General features: G+C 27.0%; 2 protein-coding genes and 1 non-coding gene across 3 annotated transcripts; 1 reads left to right on the forward strand and 2 right to left on the reverse strand.

Moving 5' to 3' along the window:
- Nucleotides 1-3835: 3835 nt before the first annotated feature.
- LOC110628042 (60S ribosomal protein L32-1) lies at nt 3836-7120 on the reverse strand. The gene is made up of 4 exons (XM_021774486.2): nt 7000-7120; nt 6393-6487; nt 4220-4401; nt 3836-4134 (listed from the first exon to the last, which is right to left on the reverse strand). The coding sequence occupies exons 2-4, from the start codon at nt 6480-6482 to the stop codon at nt 4005-4007; spliced, it is 402 nt and encodes a 133-aa protein (XP_021630178.2). The 5' UTR covers nt 6483-6487; nt 7000-7120; the 3' UTR covers nt 3836-4004.
- On the reverse strand, nt 5224-5339 carry LOC122721432. The gene has a single exon (XR_006348111.1). It is a non-coding gene; the product is annotated as a small nucleolar RNA snoR100 (small nucleolar RNA).
- A 5702-nt stretch (nt 7121-12822) lies between the features above and the next one.
- Nucleotides 12823-13860, forward strand: LOC110628041 (auxin-induced in root cultures protein 12). The gene has a single exon (XM_021774485.2). It carries the CDS (start codon nt 12974-12976, stop codon nt 13721-13723), a length of 750 nt encoding a protein of 249 aa, XP_021630177.1. The 5' UTR covers nt 12823-12973; the 3' UTR covers nt 13724-13860.
- The last annotated feature ends 3147 nt before the right edge of the window (nt 13861-17007 follow it).

Genomic DNA, 17007 nt, shown 5'->3' on the forward strand with positions numbered 1-17007 from the left:
TAGTGCAACCTGTCTCTATTGCTTAGATCCATACGTATGGATCTGTCAGAATCTCTCTCTACACCAAGCAGTCATTTAATTTTCTCGGCGCTCAAGCAGTAAGGGCTGCGAGATGACGTCACTGGACTAGACTTCTTTTGAATGGACCCGTGCGTGAGGCTTGTCCGACCCGCTTTATATTACCGAATTAAGATCTGCAATCTAAAGTTAGTCCGCTTGAGTGAGACTTGATGGATTTTGAATCATCATTTTTTTTTAGAGTCCAGCCTTACAAAGCCCGATAACCATAAAATATGAAATTCTAGAAATGAAATATTATGAAATTTAAAAGTACATCAATTATTGTCCGTAAGCTACCTTTTAATTTATTATAGTTATTTAGGTTAATTATTAGTTTCAAACTTTCCACAATTTTTAAAAATATTAAAGAGTTGAGGGGCATAGAATTTTGAATGTTAACATCCACCAATTGTAATATTTGTTATTTTATAATAAATGTTGTTAAAAAGAAAATACTACCTTGTAATTTTTAATATTGAATAAATTAACTTTATATTTGTCCTTAATATATAATTTCATGTTGGAGTGATTTTAGATGGAAATATTATTGTCAATTAGCTGTAATTTTATTTATTTCCTTTATAATATCTATAAGAATGAAAAAGGAAAAGAAATATTGAGATTACCAATAATACCATTGATAGTTTAGGATTATTACAATAAAAAAAAATTAATTCTATTTCCTAAAATTCTTAATTCAATAATTATAATTTCAAATAAATTCTATAATCTGTCAAAAAATAAATTCTATAAAAAATATGTTTTAGAATTATAAATTATTTTTTAAATCATTATTTTATTTTATTCTTTAAAAAATAAAGCTATCTTTATATTAAAAGAAAACATTGAAATGAGAAACCATATGTTAAAGAAGTTGTAATTCATTTCTATAAAAAGTTTAAATAAAATAAAAAATTAAGACATTTGTAAAGCTTGTTTATTATGGATATAATAAATAAAATAATATTAAAATTCTTAATTTATATGTATTTAAATTTTATTTTTATTATAATTTTAAATAAATTCTATAAAAAATAAGTTTGAAAATTATAAATTATTTTTTAAAAAACATCATTTTTCTTTATTAAAAAATAAACAAAATTTTAAGTTATTTATTTTTATAATTTATTATTTAAATTTATTTTAAAACAAGTATATCTTTAAAATTTCTAATTTCAATGTTTATATAAATTTTTAATACTATTTATATTAAACTTCAGTTCAAAAATATTTTTTTTAGAAAAAATAATTAAAGAGTATGAATTTATTAAAAACCTAACTTCTATACAAACATTATCAATTCATTTTAAATTAAATTAATAATTAAATGTTATATTTTTTATAAAAAAATAATATTATAAAAATTTAATAAATACTTTTTTCGGTCTTCATTAGAAAGTATTTAATTAAATAAGAGACTAATATCATGGCATAATTTAGTTAAGTAGGAAAAAATAATTTTATTTAAAAAATATTTTATATGAAAAATATCTAACCATATAATTTATTTTTTATTATTTAATTTTTATATGAAAATTTACTGAAATTAATTTTTTTTTCTTATTAAAAAAGAAAATAAGTCTATACCATTGAAGTTGCTGAGTTTGGTAAGAGTTCCCATGAATTAACCACCACATAAAAATCACAACCACTGCCCACTCCAGATTTTTTTGGCTAATCAATAGTAGTTTTTCCATGTTACTTGTCATTTCTGTCTTTGACTAAATAAGCCAAAGCTAAAGCTTATTGGTAAGAAATATAGGTAAAGGTGGTGAAAACCATCACATTTTCAATGCTTCAATTATAACAACCCTCAGGAAATCCCTCACATTAACACAACCAAAAAGTCTTGTCTTGATGTTACCATATATACTGTTCCCATTTAAAATTTATTTGTCCAAATTAATAATTTAATTTTAAAAATTTATAATAATTTATTTAAAATACCCTTCAATAATTTTTTTTATATATTAGTATTAAATGTTCTGAAAACTAATATGGGTATATATAGAAAATAAAAAATTAATATTATTTTAAAATTCTCAAAGTGATAATTAATACGAGACTAAATTTATCTAAAACGATACATATTGTAGGACAGAAGCAGTAATTCTTATTCAATTTTAATCTAATAAGTTATGTATTATCCTATTACCTAAAAATATAGAAAATCTCATTCTCTTTTTAAAAAATAAAATTAATTTTTTAATTATTCCAGATATACAAAAATTGGAAAAGATGCAATTAGCATTAGAATGTTATATATATACACGTCAGGGATGACGATGGCTAAAATATTTATGAAATCATTCTACTCATCTTTTTCATATCTAATTAAAATTTATTATAAAATATTTAAATTCATTCTTAATTTCATTATTATTATTCAAATAATACTCAAACTATTTAATTTTTATATATTTTAATTAATAATTTATATAAAATATATTTATATTTCATTACTAATTTTATTTTTAAAATTATAATATTTCTAGAAGGGGGCGTTTGTTGGAGCGTATTGCCTACCCATGAAGTCATTCCATCCATTGTTTTATTTATTTGTTCATTGATACTCAAACGACATAATTATTTTTGTATTAATTAAGAAAATGTAATTAATATAATTAAAATAATAAAATTTATGTTATATTTCTTGATATACTATAAATTTATATTGTTATTACTAAATTATTCTCAAAATTAATAAATTTGTCTTTTTTATGCATATTAAATAGAATAAAAGGGTATTAGAAAATTCATAAATAAATTACCATATCCAAAAAAAAAAAAAAGTCTATAATTTAGAACAATAAAAATTAAAAATAAGTCTCTTTGTGAAATGAAAGGAGTAATTAATAATGTTTAAATAATAAAATTTATCTTATTTTTATTTTTACCGTACCTCTCATTTGTGGTTTATTCCTGCCTTTGGGTATTTCTCACAGCTTCCTTTGATTTGATTTTTGAGCTTCCTATTTTTCTTTTTCTCCATCTGGTTTAACAGTGGTTAAGGCTGTGATGAGAACTTTTCTTTTCTTCGTCAATGAGGTTTACAAAGTATATATGCTCCGAGTTGGTGGATTTGTAGCAACGAGTCGCGCTTTCTAATGGAATTGTTCCTAGATATCCACTTCAAATCTCTATTTTAACTTATCATTTCTACCTTTGAAAAAAATAATTTAATAAGCTTAAAATTTATTATTATTGCTAGATTATTAATCATTCAGTTTAATATTTTATTAAAAATAAAGTTTACAATTTTTTTGATAAACTAAAATTGAGCAACTAAAACGTAACAATTACATAAAAAAGAGAAAAATACATATAAATTGAACTGTGCCATTAAGGATATTGCAGTTTTACCTTTGAAATTTAGATTTTACTTAACAGAACGTGATAACAACTAACCATTTCTATAGAATGAAATAAATAACATGCATTTCAGTTTGAGATACAGTTACGACTTTTAAATATATTTACAATATTAAATTGAAAATAAATTCCAAATCATGAAATCAAAATTATATATATATATATATATATATAAACAAAGCATAGACAGCTAATCAACACAAGTAAACTTTTAAAACCAAATAATTATTGCACTTTACAACAACTGAACTAAACATTCAGTAACTTCATATTTGCACATATCAATTCTCATTTAATAAATAATTATAAACTTTCCTTTCTTTTCATTGATAAATTAGAAATGGGACAACAAATTGCGAATCAACCATTTAGAAAATTGGGGAACTTTAAAAAGACTAGTGCATACCTCAAGAAGAGAACCTTTCTGAAGTGTCAAATTGTAGCAAACAGGTTTAGATTCAAAAATAACCAGAGCATTCAATCCACAACAAAATAATTCTGCAATGATCAAACTGCCTAATGCAAAGAGTTTTGTTTCAACGGCAAAATCAAAATAAAATAGCAAAATATGTTTACTCATCCTCCTGGCTCCGCAACCTAGCCAGTTTGTTGGTAACAACAACATCCAACTGTGCTGCTCGCTCAACGATCTCCTTTCTCTTTCGGGTGGATACATCATGTGCAATCTCAGCACAGTAAGTCCTGGAAATTTGTCAAAAGGTAAGCACAAGTGCACGTGAAATCACATCAATCAACACCTCCACAATATTTTAAGAACTAAGCATACCTGTTATGCATCATCAAAAGTTCAAGCTCCTTGACATTGTGCACGACAAACTTCTTAAACCCATTGGGAAGATAGTGGCGAGTTTTCTTGTCTGAACCATAACCAATGTTAGGCATCAACGTGCATCCTTTGAACTTTCTCCTGACCCTTGAATCAATACCCTTGGGCCTTCTCCAGTTTGTCTGCCACCAACAAAAAACTTGCATTCAAAGATAACTCCAAAAGAATTTTCATTCAGGAATTCTAGCAGAAATTCGTTGCCTCAGTAAACAAGGATATAAATGCAATAAATACTGTTTCTAAAATTTATAACAATAACTTTACATCCTTGTGACTGGTTAGAACTTGGAAATATGCTTTTAAAAGCTAATAAACTAAGCCACCAATGAGAATCAAAACCCATCAGCAGCCTGTCAAGCTTTACTTCCTTAAACAAGATGCCCAGACCAAAAAGGATTGTACATTTCCACCTCGCATCATGCAGACACTATATAATGGGGTCATGTCAGGCAAACTAAACGTGGAGGAACTTCTAAATTTAAATAACCAGGGTTGAATAACCCACATTACTTCAAGGGCACATGCTAATGAGCAAGCGTCAGTAACCATATATGAACAAACAAAGAGAAGACCTCCAAATTAGAGTGTCCCCCAATTGCTTGAAGATAATATCTTTAACCCATCAGTCATTACACTCCTCCAACTCTTCTGCAAACTTTGATGCAGTTACTGAACTACACCTAGAAAGTGACAACACCAGGCATGACACCCCAGAAAATAATGAAAGAATTCACCAACTTAAAATTATATATACGTTTATGCATGAAATTTTATAAATAAATATAAAATTTCACACATACACACATCCTTTCAAACAAGTGGAACAAAAAAAACCAACAAGATGTGGGTCATAAACAGGCCTCAAAATCAAAGCCTCCAATAGAGGTTTCAGCAGCTTATATTTATATATTCATTCTTTTGATCGAGTAGAAGAAAAAACAACAAAATGTGGGTCATAACCAGGCCCCAAAATCAAAGCCTCCAGTAGAGGCATCAGAGGGGCAGACATGTCAACCCATAAGATTCAATTTCTGTGCACCTTACCATGCTACCTTCATTGTGTAATCAATCCAGAGCATCGGCTTATTGTACACAGATATTTAAATTAAAATCAAAATTACTTCAGAAAATTGAGAAACAGAAAAACGAAATCAACCTTTAGCCCACCATTCAAAACATATATTGTACACGAATCAATATAACAGCAAAACCAATTACTGTATTTACACTTGACCTTAACTACAATTTATATGGAGGATTAATCCCTGAACTCAATAAGTATTAATACAGCATAACCCTCTATATCTAAGAAACCATACCAACAAAATTCATCTTAACTTGATTCTCAACATCAGTAAAATAATTTAGGAGAAACAGATTCAGCTGAACTGAAGAACACAGGTAGCTTTGAAGTCCACAAAGTATCTAATGACCCAAACTCCTTATTGTATTACTGCACCCATAAAAGCAAAATTTTGTCTAAAAATTATAAAGCATTCCTTCGGATCCCATGATGTCAAAAATGACATATGTAGCTTCAAAATAAGAAAACAAGGACTAAATACAAAACATCAAACAGCAAGGCACTAGCTGCCAAAATTTACTTCTATAATCAGTAGATTTTGACAACATTCTAAATAACACATAAGACTCATAGTAGACTCCTCAGGTACACAAACTTAAGCAATCAAATCAAATACAATCCACAAGTTTGCTTTTCGTAAATTGTTCAATATTCAGCTAGCATTAGCAAAAGCTTACACTGCTGAATATTGATAAAGGATTGAAATAATATGTTCCCAAATGTTTAGCGGATCAGAAGCAATGCACTTAATAGATCAAATAAATGAGAGGCATCTTGTACAAGGATGCCCAAACCACAAACTGTACTTAAGCAGTAATAGGTATGGTCACATTATTATTTTTAAACAACAATACGGCTACTTATCCAAGAAAAAGAAGCATATCCATAGCCAAGAAATTTAGACAGCACAACAATAATAATGATAATGATGCTGATAAAGAAGCAAAGCAAGCCACATCTGAAAAACCATGCAATAAAAATAAAGTCAATTCAAAAAACAAAGAGCAAAATGGATCAAGACACGCAAACCTTAACGGAAATCTTGCGGTCACTCTGTGGCCTCTTGAACTTCTTTACTCTCTTCTTCACAATCTTCTTGGACACCAAAGGAACGGCCATTGTCTCTATGACACAAAAAGTAAAAAGTGAGGGAGAGGAATAAGCAGTTGACACATAAAGAAGATCTTGTATATATTTTCAATCATTTTCTAGATTAACCACGCCATTATACACATAATGAACGTATACACACACACAGAGGCAAACCCAAAAAAGAAAAGAGAGCCCCTTCATTGATCATATTGAATTCACAGTAAATGTGGTGTAAAATAAATTTCGAAGTTATTTTTAAAACACATTCCAGCAAATTTCATACTTAAGCTACATATGCATTTAGCGGATCCCATTACAGCCAACACACGAGGTCCCCGCTTGAATTAAGGGAACAAACTTAATAAAATTGAGCTTAAAACTACCCAAAACCATCCCAAAAAAAGTACACTAGAAATGAGCAGACCAGTTAACCAAAGCAATTTCCAATAAGATTTATCTCTATTAAACAAAGCAGAATCAGACAAATACTAGAAAACTATACAGAGCCAAATTGGAAGAGATAAGAGAGACTAAGATTTGGGACCTGCTTCAGCCGCTGCACTGCTACTCCGATAGTTTTCGTAAACCTTGAAAAGGTGAAGAGAGCTAGGGTTTTAATTCTGAAGCGACATTTATATAGATACGTGCACTGGGTTCGAATTTGGAATTTGAGATGGGCTTGATTGGCCCAATAAAATTTGGGCCTTGGGAGAAGGAGTGAAGCACCCAATCGTGCACTAATGCTATAGTTTTTTTATTTTTATGATGGATATGCATGTATTATTTTTAATTTTTAAAATTTTTTTAAAGATTTGTGTAATTTGATAAAATAAATATATAAACAAAATCCTTTAAATTTATTTTTTAGAAAAAAAAAATAATTTTGTGGTGGACTTTGACCGATAATTTTTATTTTGAAATTTATAGAAAAAATTTGAATCCTTTTATCCTTATTGCAACTTTAATCACTATGAATATACCTCTTAAACATAAAAAAATTTCAACTCTTATTATTTATCAATAAAATTAGTAATTACATAATTAAAATCCGCTGCAGGTGTTGACTAATTTTTTTAAAAATGACAAAGTCACCATCCTATTAAGAGTATTATTCAGCTATCATCTTAAGCAATTGATTGAAGACAAAATAAAGAGATCCTCCATTTCAAAGCATAAAAACGACATCGTGTTTTTATAATGTGGAGCAAAGCGGCATGCAGATTTATTACTGATTGATTATGACTTCAACGGTCGACTAATTTCGAAATTGAATCCTAACCCCACATCACGCTTCATGATTTACCATTTCAATCAATTTTAAGCACACTTGAAGCATGTGCCTTGCCTCTTATAATAGCCTTTATAATTAAACAAGTCATTAATTTCTGGCTAATTAAGACTTTGGAGTGGCTGACAAGAAATTGTCTGAATGGAACCATGTTTCAGTTTTCATGGATTTTCCGGCAGAAATTGCGGTATACCAGATCTATTTTATTGGTCCACACGATTATGGATCAAATAAAATTATATCTTATGATAAATTATCAAATACATTGACGTTAAAATTATTTTTTTTCTGAGTTTACATTAGGTTATAATTATCAATTACTCTGGATTGTTGGTTTACATTCACAAATTATACAATAAAATCACTTCATGCAAGCATTCAAAACTCTTTAACTTTTTTTAGTGGAATAAAATATTTTAATATCACTATTTTAAAAAAATTTCACTTTCGATGTTTATAAATTAATTAAAAGAATAATAATTAATTCAAAATGTAAAAGTTATACTGTCTCTCGTTTTTGGTTTTTAGAGCTTCACTTTCCAATTTTCATGATATTATTTTAAAATAAATTGAAAATCAATAAAATTATATATTTTTTATTTTAAAAACATAACAAATAAAGCAAAATCTACTTGCTGGTTGAGAATTGCAAATAATAACAATTGCAAATATTGAAAAAAATATATATGAAAATTATATAATGATAAACTAAATTAATATAAATTGAATCATAAATATTAACTGTGATAAAAAAATATGATATTTTTTTGTACTCTTTTAAGAATGATATTTTATTTATCATCTCAATATTTTTTTACAACGTTGAGAAATTATATTACCAAAAGTAGACTATCAGCGACGGATATGTCCGTCACAGATAATGCAAAATTCATCGCTAATACTTTTTACTGATGGATTTTTGATAGACTAAAATCCATCACTTAAAGCCCTGTCACTAATTTTTTTTTTTGTTGTTCACTGTCGGAAATGTTAGCAACGGATAAGTCCACTCAAAACCGACAAATATTGTTGATCGCAAAATAATTAGCGATATAATATGTTTATCAAAAATATTACTTATTTTAATAATATTTTTTGCAAATTCATCGAAATCTACCAAAAAGTTATGTATTACCAACAATATTCATTACGATCAACAAAATTATTTTTTACTTTTGTTTTGATATTCTTTATATAATCTAAATAATTCACGATTAAAAAACATATTTAATATAAATTAAATTTTATTTTTAAATATTATAATCAATGTTCATAATGCTACATAGTATTGAACAATATTCATAAAATATAAAGTTTAAAAGAAATTCATAATAAATAGTATCTAAAAGCAATAATATATAAACACCATAATTAATTTTATAGAGTATTTGATAGAGAAGTGGAGTTTGGAGCGGTGTGATGTAGTCAATGATCTTTATTATGGACTAATAACTCATTTAGCTTTGTTAAGTACTTTAAGTATTTTTATTATCGGTAGTCTTCCTTAGCCATATAACTTCCCGCAACAACTCATACATATACCCACATACGGACATATAGTAGCTTTTTATTACCTTTACGCTTGCATCATATCTCTCTATGTACTTAACTCTAAACTCGAATAATTACATACAAATTGAATAAAACTTTATATTAATGAACTACAATTTACTAAAAAAATAATATATAATGACTTTCATAATCAGACAAATTATTTCAAGTGTTTCAAATTAGTTTAGGACAAACACATTACAAAAACTCTTATAAAATTTAAGAGAATTTAGACTGATACTGAGTTTAAACTATAAGAAAGATATGCAACATCATGCTTAACATACGTTAAAGTTGAGTCTTAAAAACATCTATTCTAATAGTTCATAACCTTAGGTACATATTCATAAAATTATATTATTCAAATATAACTTGTGAACTTTTGCTTGAGGCTTGCTCAATTTTGCAAGTTAGACCTATTTTTGGATGTGAGCTACACATCTTTATTTGATTCACATAGGCCTTCTCTTCCAACTACTTAGGGAGGTGGATGATGCTCTGGTTTTCTTACTAAAGAAATTTTATATTACAACTTTTGTATGTACAACGGTTATATTATTGCTATTGATCTCATACAGATCCTACTATAATCAATTATTATCATAAAACCATTGTATATACGATGGTTGCGTGTAATAATTTTTTCTCTTATGTTCTCCCATTTATTATAATTCAGAATTAAAGATAGTAATTCGAGTTCATAAATTATATTTGTGTTGATATAAATTCGATAGAAACATGATTAAGAGTCTACATGAACTTAACACGATAAATAAATCATGTTAAAAATTTATAATGCTAACACAACTATTTGATTATATGTACTATACAATATGATATGATTATTTTAATTTTATTAAGTTGACATAATTATTTTAATTTTATTAAATTAAACAACTTATCTAATATGATTTGATACAAATAAATCTATTAACAGCATTTGACACTGTAAATCCATTAATACGATTTGATATAATGTAATACATTTAACATATTTTCATGCGATTTAATATTATTTTATTTATCATATTTTGATATAAATTTAATATTTTAAAATAATATATTATATAAAATTTACATATTTATTTTTAATATCATAAATTTAATAATATATTAAAATATAAAGCTTAATTTATTTAATATTAAAAAGTGAAATTTTAATATTTAATAATTTAATATTTTAACAAAATATTTACGAGACAATACAATATTATATAAGTACATATATTAAATAATTTTTTGATAAACAAAATAAAAAATAAATTATATAAAAAATAATAATTATATTAAATAATGTATTTTTTAATAATATAATTATGAATTATGGATTAAAATAGATTGACGGATCACAAATGGACACGTAACACAAATAATAGAGCCTGTCATAATTATACCAAATCAAATTAGCTTGTCAATCTGCATGACATAAACGAATTGATAAAGATTTTAATAAAAAACAAATAAACTCAATTTTAATATATATATATATGTATATTTTATCTTATTAATAAGTAGTGTCTTCAGAACGTGGACTTTGGGTTGTATGTTGGATTGCTGTCCAATAACTAAGCCTTGTGGTTGAAACAGAGAATTAATTACTGACATTTCAATTAATATCGTTTAATTAAAATAAAAACTAAAAAATTAAAAGCTGAAATTTTATAAAATTTTCAAATAGTTAGGAAAATAATTATTTATAATAATAAAAATATATAAAGTAGAAATTTATATAAAAAAATTAAAAATAATTAAAATATAAAATTAATTTTTAAATAATAAAATATAAAATTTAAATTTTATAATAAGTTTATTGGGCTTTGTCGCATTTTTAAAAGTTATCAATTTTAAAATTTTTTTTTAAAAATTATTGTGAATTTAAAAAAATTAGTGAGTTTAAAAAAATTAGTGTGAGTCTAGTAGAAATTAAGCTTTTTTTCTTTATCACTCGAATATAATAAGTTTTTTATAAAATTTAAAACTAATTATTCTGTATTAGTAGTAATTTTATTTTTGCCATGCAAAAATTCAAAGCGTCAAAGATACAATGTGAATAAGTCTATCATTAGAGTCTAAGCCGATCCTATAGGAATCCCAATTCAGAATTACAAGCTCATAGTCTGGCCCAACATTGAGAAAGGGTACTGTTGAAAAAGCTATCTCTAAACCGCTACAACCAGTAAAAAATTTATCCAAAAATTGATTACACACTCAAGTACAAAGAAATACAAAAAGCCACACATAAATGACACAAAGCAAAATAAATGGAAGAAATAGAACTTAATACCACTGAAAACAATACTAACACCACTATCACTTTACCATTGGCGTTATCCCGTGAAAATATATTGAAAACAAAACATGCAGACTCCAACAGCAATAAGGGAAGTCCAACTAAATCACAACTAAGCAAAAGATCAAAACAAGTCTCTCCAGCACTAGCCAACAGCCAAATTACCATAGACGACTTGAGTCATTAAATGGTCAATACTATATAAACGAAAAAAATACGACAGAACTTAGCCTCGTCAAAACCAGTGGGAGCATTGGTAGCTGGATATATCGGTGTGATCTCAAAATATCGACATCGAAATTGATAAACCCTCCTCTAAGAAGAAATCAAAACGTTATGAAATGAAATATCCAAACTCACAAACTTCAAAAAATGAAAAGATCAAACAAATCATAAAAATAAATTATAAAAAGAAAAATAAAATTATACATGGCCAAATAGAAAAAAAAGTGATGAAGTTAAAAACTCTCTCTCCATCGGCCAAAAAAATCCTAACCAGAACAACCTTTGAACTTCCTCCTTACTTTTTCTTTTTCTCTCTCAAACTCATTGTGGTACTTTTATTTAATTTTAGACAAAGCTAATCTCATAGTACTTACTTTTAACATTAATGCATTTTATTTTATTTTTTTAAAAAAAAACACCATCTTTAGAATTTGCATTTTTATTTCTCTATTATCAATTGAAATTCTTAAATAATTGAATTCATATAAAAGGTTTACTAATTAAATACTATCTGAGATGCCATCTTTATATATATATATATATATATATATATATATATATATGTATAAAATTTTCCATGAGTCTGAAGGTCGTCGCCAACAACCCAAAACTGAAAGTATCTAATCGTGGAGTTCACTTCACACCTAAATTTCTTCTCAGAATATTTTTTTTTCTTAATTTCACAATTATTTTATTTTATGAAAATTTTTTCACCCCCACTTTGAGAGTCCAATTTTGCGAGTAGTGATTAGCAACTGCACGAGTTGCCCACGTTCTTTCAATTTTTTTAATTCAAATCCGTCACGTGACCTACCCCCAACCCCACTCTTTAAATTGACACGCACTTTGAGAGTCAACTCACCTACGCAAAGGCAAAACTTCAAATCAGTAAAGTCAAAGAACTAGGACACCTCCAGCCAATTATAAGAGGCCACGTTGATCTATTAGCACAAACCAGCAACACGTCTTTCATTTTGATGCACTCACAACTTAAGAAAATGAATGCCCTAAAGCACACTAGTATTACTTCCCTGAGTTGAATTACATATTTGTCCTTTTAGGCTTCAGTTAATTTTTCTATATATTCCCTTTCCATGTGTATGGGGCTCCCCACCGACTATCCAGAAGCCAGTTTCACCTGCAGAGCTTTCTTCGCCATTAACAATGGGTTCCAGTTCCTCTCTTTCTTGTTCTTCCCTGTTAATTGCCCTGTGGGCTGTGGTTGTGATTCTGCTAATCTCACCTGCAAATTCACTCAACTGCACATCCCAGAAGTTCACCAACAAGCTCTACGAAAACTGCACAGATCTTCCCACACTCAAGGCCTCCCTACACTACACCTACAATGCCTCCAATTCCTCGCTTTCAATCGCCTTCAAGGCTCCTCCAGCCAAGTCTGACGGCTGGGTGGGTTGGGGAATCAACCTCAATGGAACTGGCATGGCAGGGGCTCAGGCTCTGGTGGCGATGAAAAACGGCAGCATAGTGGTGGTAAAGAAATATAGCATCGCTTCCTACAGTGATATCAAGGAGACATCGAAGTTAGCGGTCGATGTTTGGAACTTGAGCTCAGAGTCTGACGCCAATGGGAACTTCGTGATCTTTGCTTCTGTGAATATCCCAGGAAGCTTGGAGAAGGTGAACCAGATTTGGCAGGTGGGTCCGTCGGTTAAAGATGGATTCCCGGCGAAGCACGAGTTCGCCGCAGCAAATCTGCAGGCAAAAGCAACACTGGAACTGGTGGCTTCAAAGAGCAGCGGCGGAAATACAACCGAATCAGGTACTAACTCCACTACCCCAGATAGCCGGAGCTCTTCTACCAATGGTACAAGTGCTGCTTACAAGATTAAGGATCTGAATGTGAGATTTCAATTTGGAATTTTTGCACTTCTGGGAAGTCTCATGGTTTTCTGAATTGGGTGATTTTGATTTTAGGAAAATTGTTGTAACTTGATGACTCCTATGGTAGAGATTTAAGATATTTAATATTTAAAAAGTGAATAATTGCTCTATTTCTGTGAAATTTCATTCTTTTTTATCGGTTCTTATCATTCTAATGTTCTTTTGCTGATGATTTGGCCACACATGGTTGGTGTCTGGTGATATGGTAGGATTTGCAGAGCAGTCTAGTAGCAATCCTGATAACAACTAGTGATTGTCTTTACATATTGCTTGTCAAATCAAAATAATTTTTTTTTTAAAAATAATTTGGTTAAGCTGATTTACATAATTTTCATTTTTAACAGTATATAAAAGTTATTAATTTTTTATTTAATTATATATATGGGTGTGCTAAATATATTGGTTAAATGGAGTCAAGTCATTGCCTTGAAAAGGTAAATTGAGTGGGATCTATCTGTCAATCACACCATATGCCAATTAATAATTCCATCATATAGGCATGAGGATAAAATTGCTTATTTTTAACGATTAAATACTATAAAAAGCTCCAGTTCATAAAGATATTTATATTTAAAATTGTATGTATATTATATATTTTAATTTTTTTACAAATATTAATATATATCAAAATGTACAAATCAAATTTTAATATAATTTATTTGAATTAATAAAAAAATTGCAGTGATATTTATAAATTTATAAATTGCAGTAAAAACATATATCAAAATATTTTTTAATAATAAGTTTTAATTTGTTATCTAAAAGCTGAATTATTTAGATCATAAAATTTATAAATTTGATCATTTTGCCTCAAAATGTCCGGAAATTTAGAGAAAAAAAAATTATAGTTTTTATATTCTCCAAAGGAAAAATTCTTAGTTAATTGCATATTAAATTTCACTTTTATTCCTTTATTTAGAATGATTCGTGATTTTGTCTCATTTTATAATAAAAAGAATTTAAATAAATTATTATAAAATTATATAAAAATTTTAATTTTTTAAAATGAATTTTTTTAAATAGAAAAATTACTTTTTAATCTCTGAGATTTAACGTAATTAACACTTCTGTCAATCTATTTTGGCGACCCAACATTTAAGCCCCTCATTTTCTTTTCTGTCTAAATTCATAGTCTTTCGGTTCAAAATAGCCATTTGGGACACGCGAATTGACAAAATTAACCCTCACTAAAAATTCCGCTATTTCAAAATCATAAAATTCAAACCCAAATGCCTCTTCTTCTTCTTCTTACCCTTTCTACAACTTCTTCTTATTCTTCTTCTTCCTACCCTTTTTGCAACTTATTCTTCTTCTTCTTTCTTCTTTTTCTTCTTCTTCTTCTTCCTATCCTTTTTACAACTTCTTCTTCTTCTTCTTCTTCCTATCCTTTTTACAACTTCTTCTTCTTCTTCTTCTTCCTATCCTTTTTACAACTTCTTCTTCTTCTCCTTCTTCTTCTTACCCTTTCTGCAATTGGAGAAAATATGAAAAAGAAAAAAATAAAGATTTTATATTGAGAGAAGAGTATTTTTGAAAAAAATTATTACCTCTCACCTTTGACTATTTGACCAAACGGTTTAAATGGACGGAATGACTACAAATTTGGACGGAAGAGAAAGTGAGAGATTTAAGTGTTGGATTTAAGTGTTGGATCGCTAAAATAGAGGGACAAAAGTATTAATTACGTTAAATCTCAAGGACTAAAAAATAATTTCCCTTTTTAAATTAATCAAAATTGAAAATTTTCATTTAAAAAAATAATTAATAAAAAATAAATCAATCGAATCAAATTTTTATAAATTTTTAATTCTAAATAAAGAGTATAAAAAAGAATTTAAATAAATTATTTTAAAATTATGTATAATTTTAATTTTTTATGATCCAAAACTAAATTCTGAGAAAAGGATTATACCACAAACACAATGCTTTTGAACCAACTTTTCTTATGAAAAAAAAAAAAAAAGAACTTTTCTTATGAAAAAAAAATCCAACTTTTCTTTCCTTTATTCCCTCTTTAGAGGGGACAAAGAAAAGCCAAATTAAAGTTAAAAATTAAACAACCACCCTTTTCTTTATCTTCTTTTTAATCGTTATACCAATTTTCGTAATACTATTTATTTATGAAAATTAAATAAATTACTTAATATCATGAAAGGTATAATCTGAATTAGAAGTAATCAAAAGGGCTATGCAGGCAGGCTAATCTCATGATCGAAAACAGCCCAAAATCATTACTCTTCGTAGGGATTGTTTAAGAATCGTTTGGTTGAGGTAAAATTCATGTTAAGAACTTTAAATGTTGAGAAAAGTGTTAAATTCTACTTATTTGATTAGCTATTTTTTTTAGATTTATTAAAAAATTAAACCCATTTCTTTATTATATAGAAAGTAATTTATTTATTTTAATTCAATTAAATTATTTGTAAAAAAATAAACTTTTTAAAATTAAATTATTTGAACTAAACAAAGTCGTAGCATAGTAATTTTTTTTTTCATATATGGTAGCCTAATATAAGTTCAGTGAAATCACTTCATTAATATTTTTTAGTTGATAATTTAGATAATTTGTTGTAAAAATATTCACTGATTAACATTTTCTATCAAATCTTATTTTAGTAGATTATTTAAATTTTATAAAATATTTTAAAATTAAAAAATTAAAAATTTTATAAAATATTTTTTATTGTTAATTTTAATTTTAGACTTATTTTAAATTTTTAAAAATTAAATAATTATATTTTATGAAATGATTTATTTATATTTTAAATTTTTAATGGTTAAATAGTTATATTTTATAAAATTTAAAAATTAAATAATTATATTTTTGTAAAGATTAAAGGTTAAAACTTATTATATGTGGTTGGAATCTTTATTTCCATGGGAATGCATAAAAGTTTTTTTGGAAAAGATGGGATCATATCCCATAAGGATAAGATTTCAAAAGCATATTCCCTCTTTTATTTTATGTTATCACTATTATAATCTTTTCATTTTGTATAAAAATACATTTACTAGTTATTAAATTAAATATTTATTTTTAATTTTACACATTTATTATATATATTTTTAACTAGTTTCAAATATCAAGTTTATATAAATGCACATTTTATCTTATTTTATATATATAATACATTTAATTTGATATTATTTTAACATCGTATGGTTTTTAAATGTGAATTTGAAGTTTTTTCCATTTTAAATAATATTCCTATGATATATATATAGAGAATTTTTCAGTCTGTCTTTAGCCAATTTTAATTTTTGAAATGAGGAGTGTCGTCAATTTTGATTTGTTG

The sequence above is a fragment of the Manihot esculenta genome, chromosome 12 (genome assembly GCF_001659605.2).
Source record: "Manihot esculenta cultivar AM560-2 chromosome 12, M.esculenta_v8, whole genome shotgun sequence".
Lineage (NCBI taxonomy): Eukaryota > Viridiplantae > Streptophyta > Magnoliopsida > Malpighiales > Euphorbiaceae > Manihot > Manihot esculenta.

Coding starts and splice junctions, on each gene's coding strand:
- LOC110628042 (XM_021774486.2), bottom strand. CDS start 6,482: ATGGCCGTTCCTTTGGTGTCCAAGAAGATTGTGAAGAAGAGAGTAAAG. Junction 4,402..6,392: donor ACCGCAAGATTTCCGTTAAG/GTTTGCGTGTCT, acceptor TGTTGGTGGCAG/ACAAACTGGAGAAGGCCCAA. Junction 4,135..4,219: donor CTTTTGATGATGCATAACAG/GTATGCTTAGTT, acceptor ACAAATTTCCAG/GACTTACTGTGCTGAGATTG.
- LOC110628041 (XM_021774485.2), top strand. CDS start 12,974: ATGGGTTCCAGTTCCTCTCTTTCTTGTTCTTCCCTGTTAATTGCCCTG.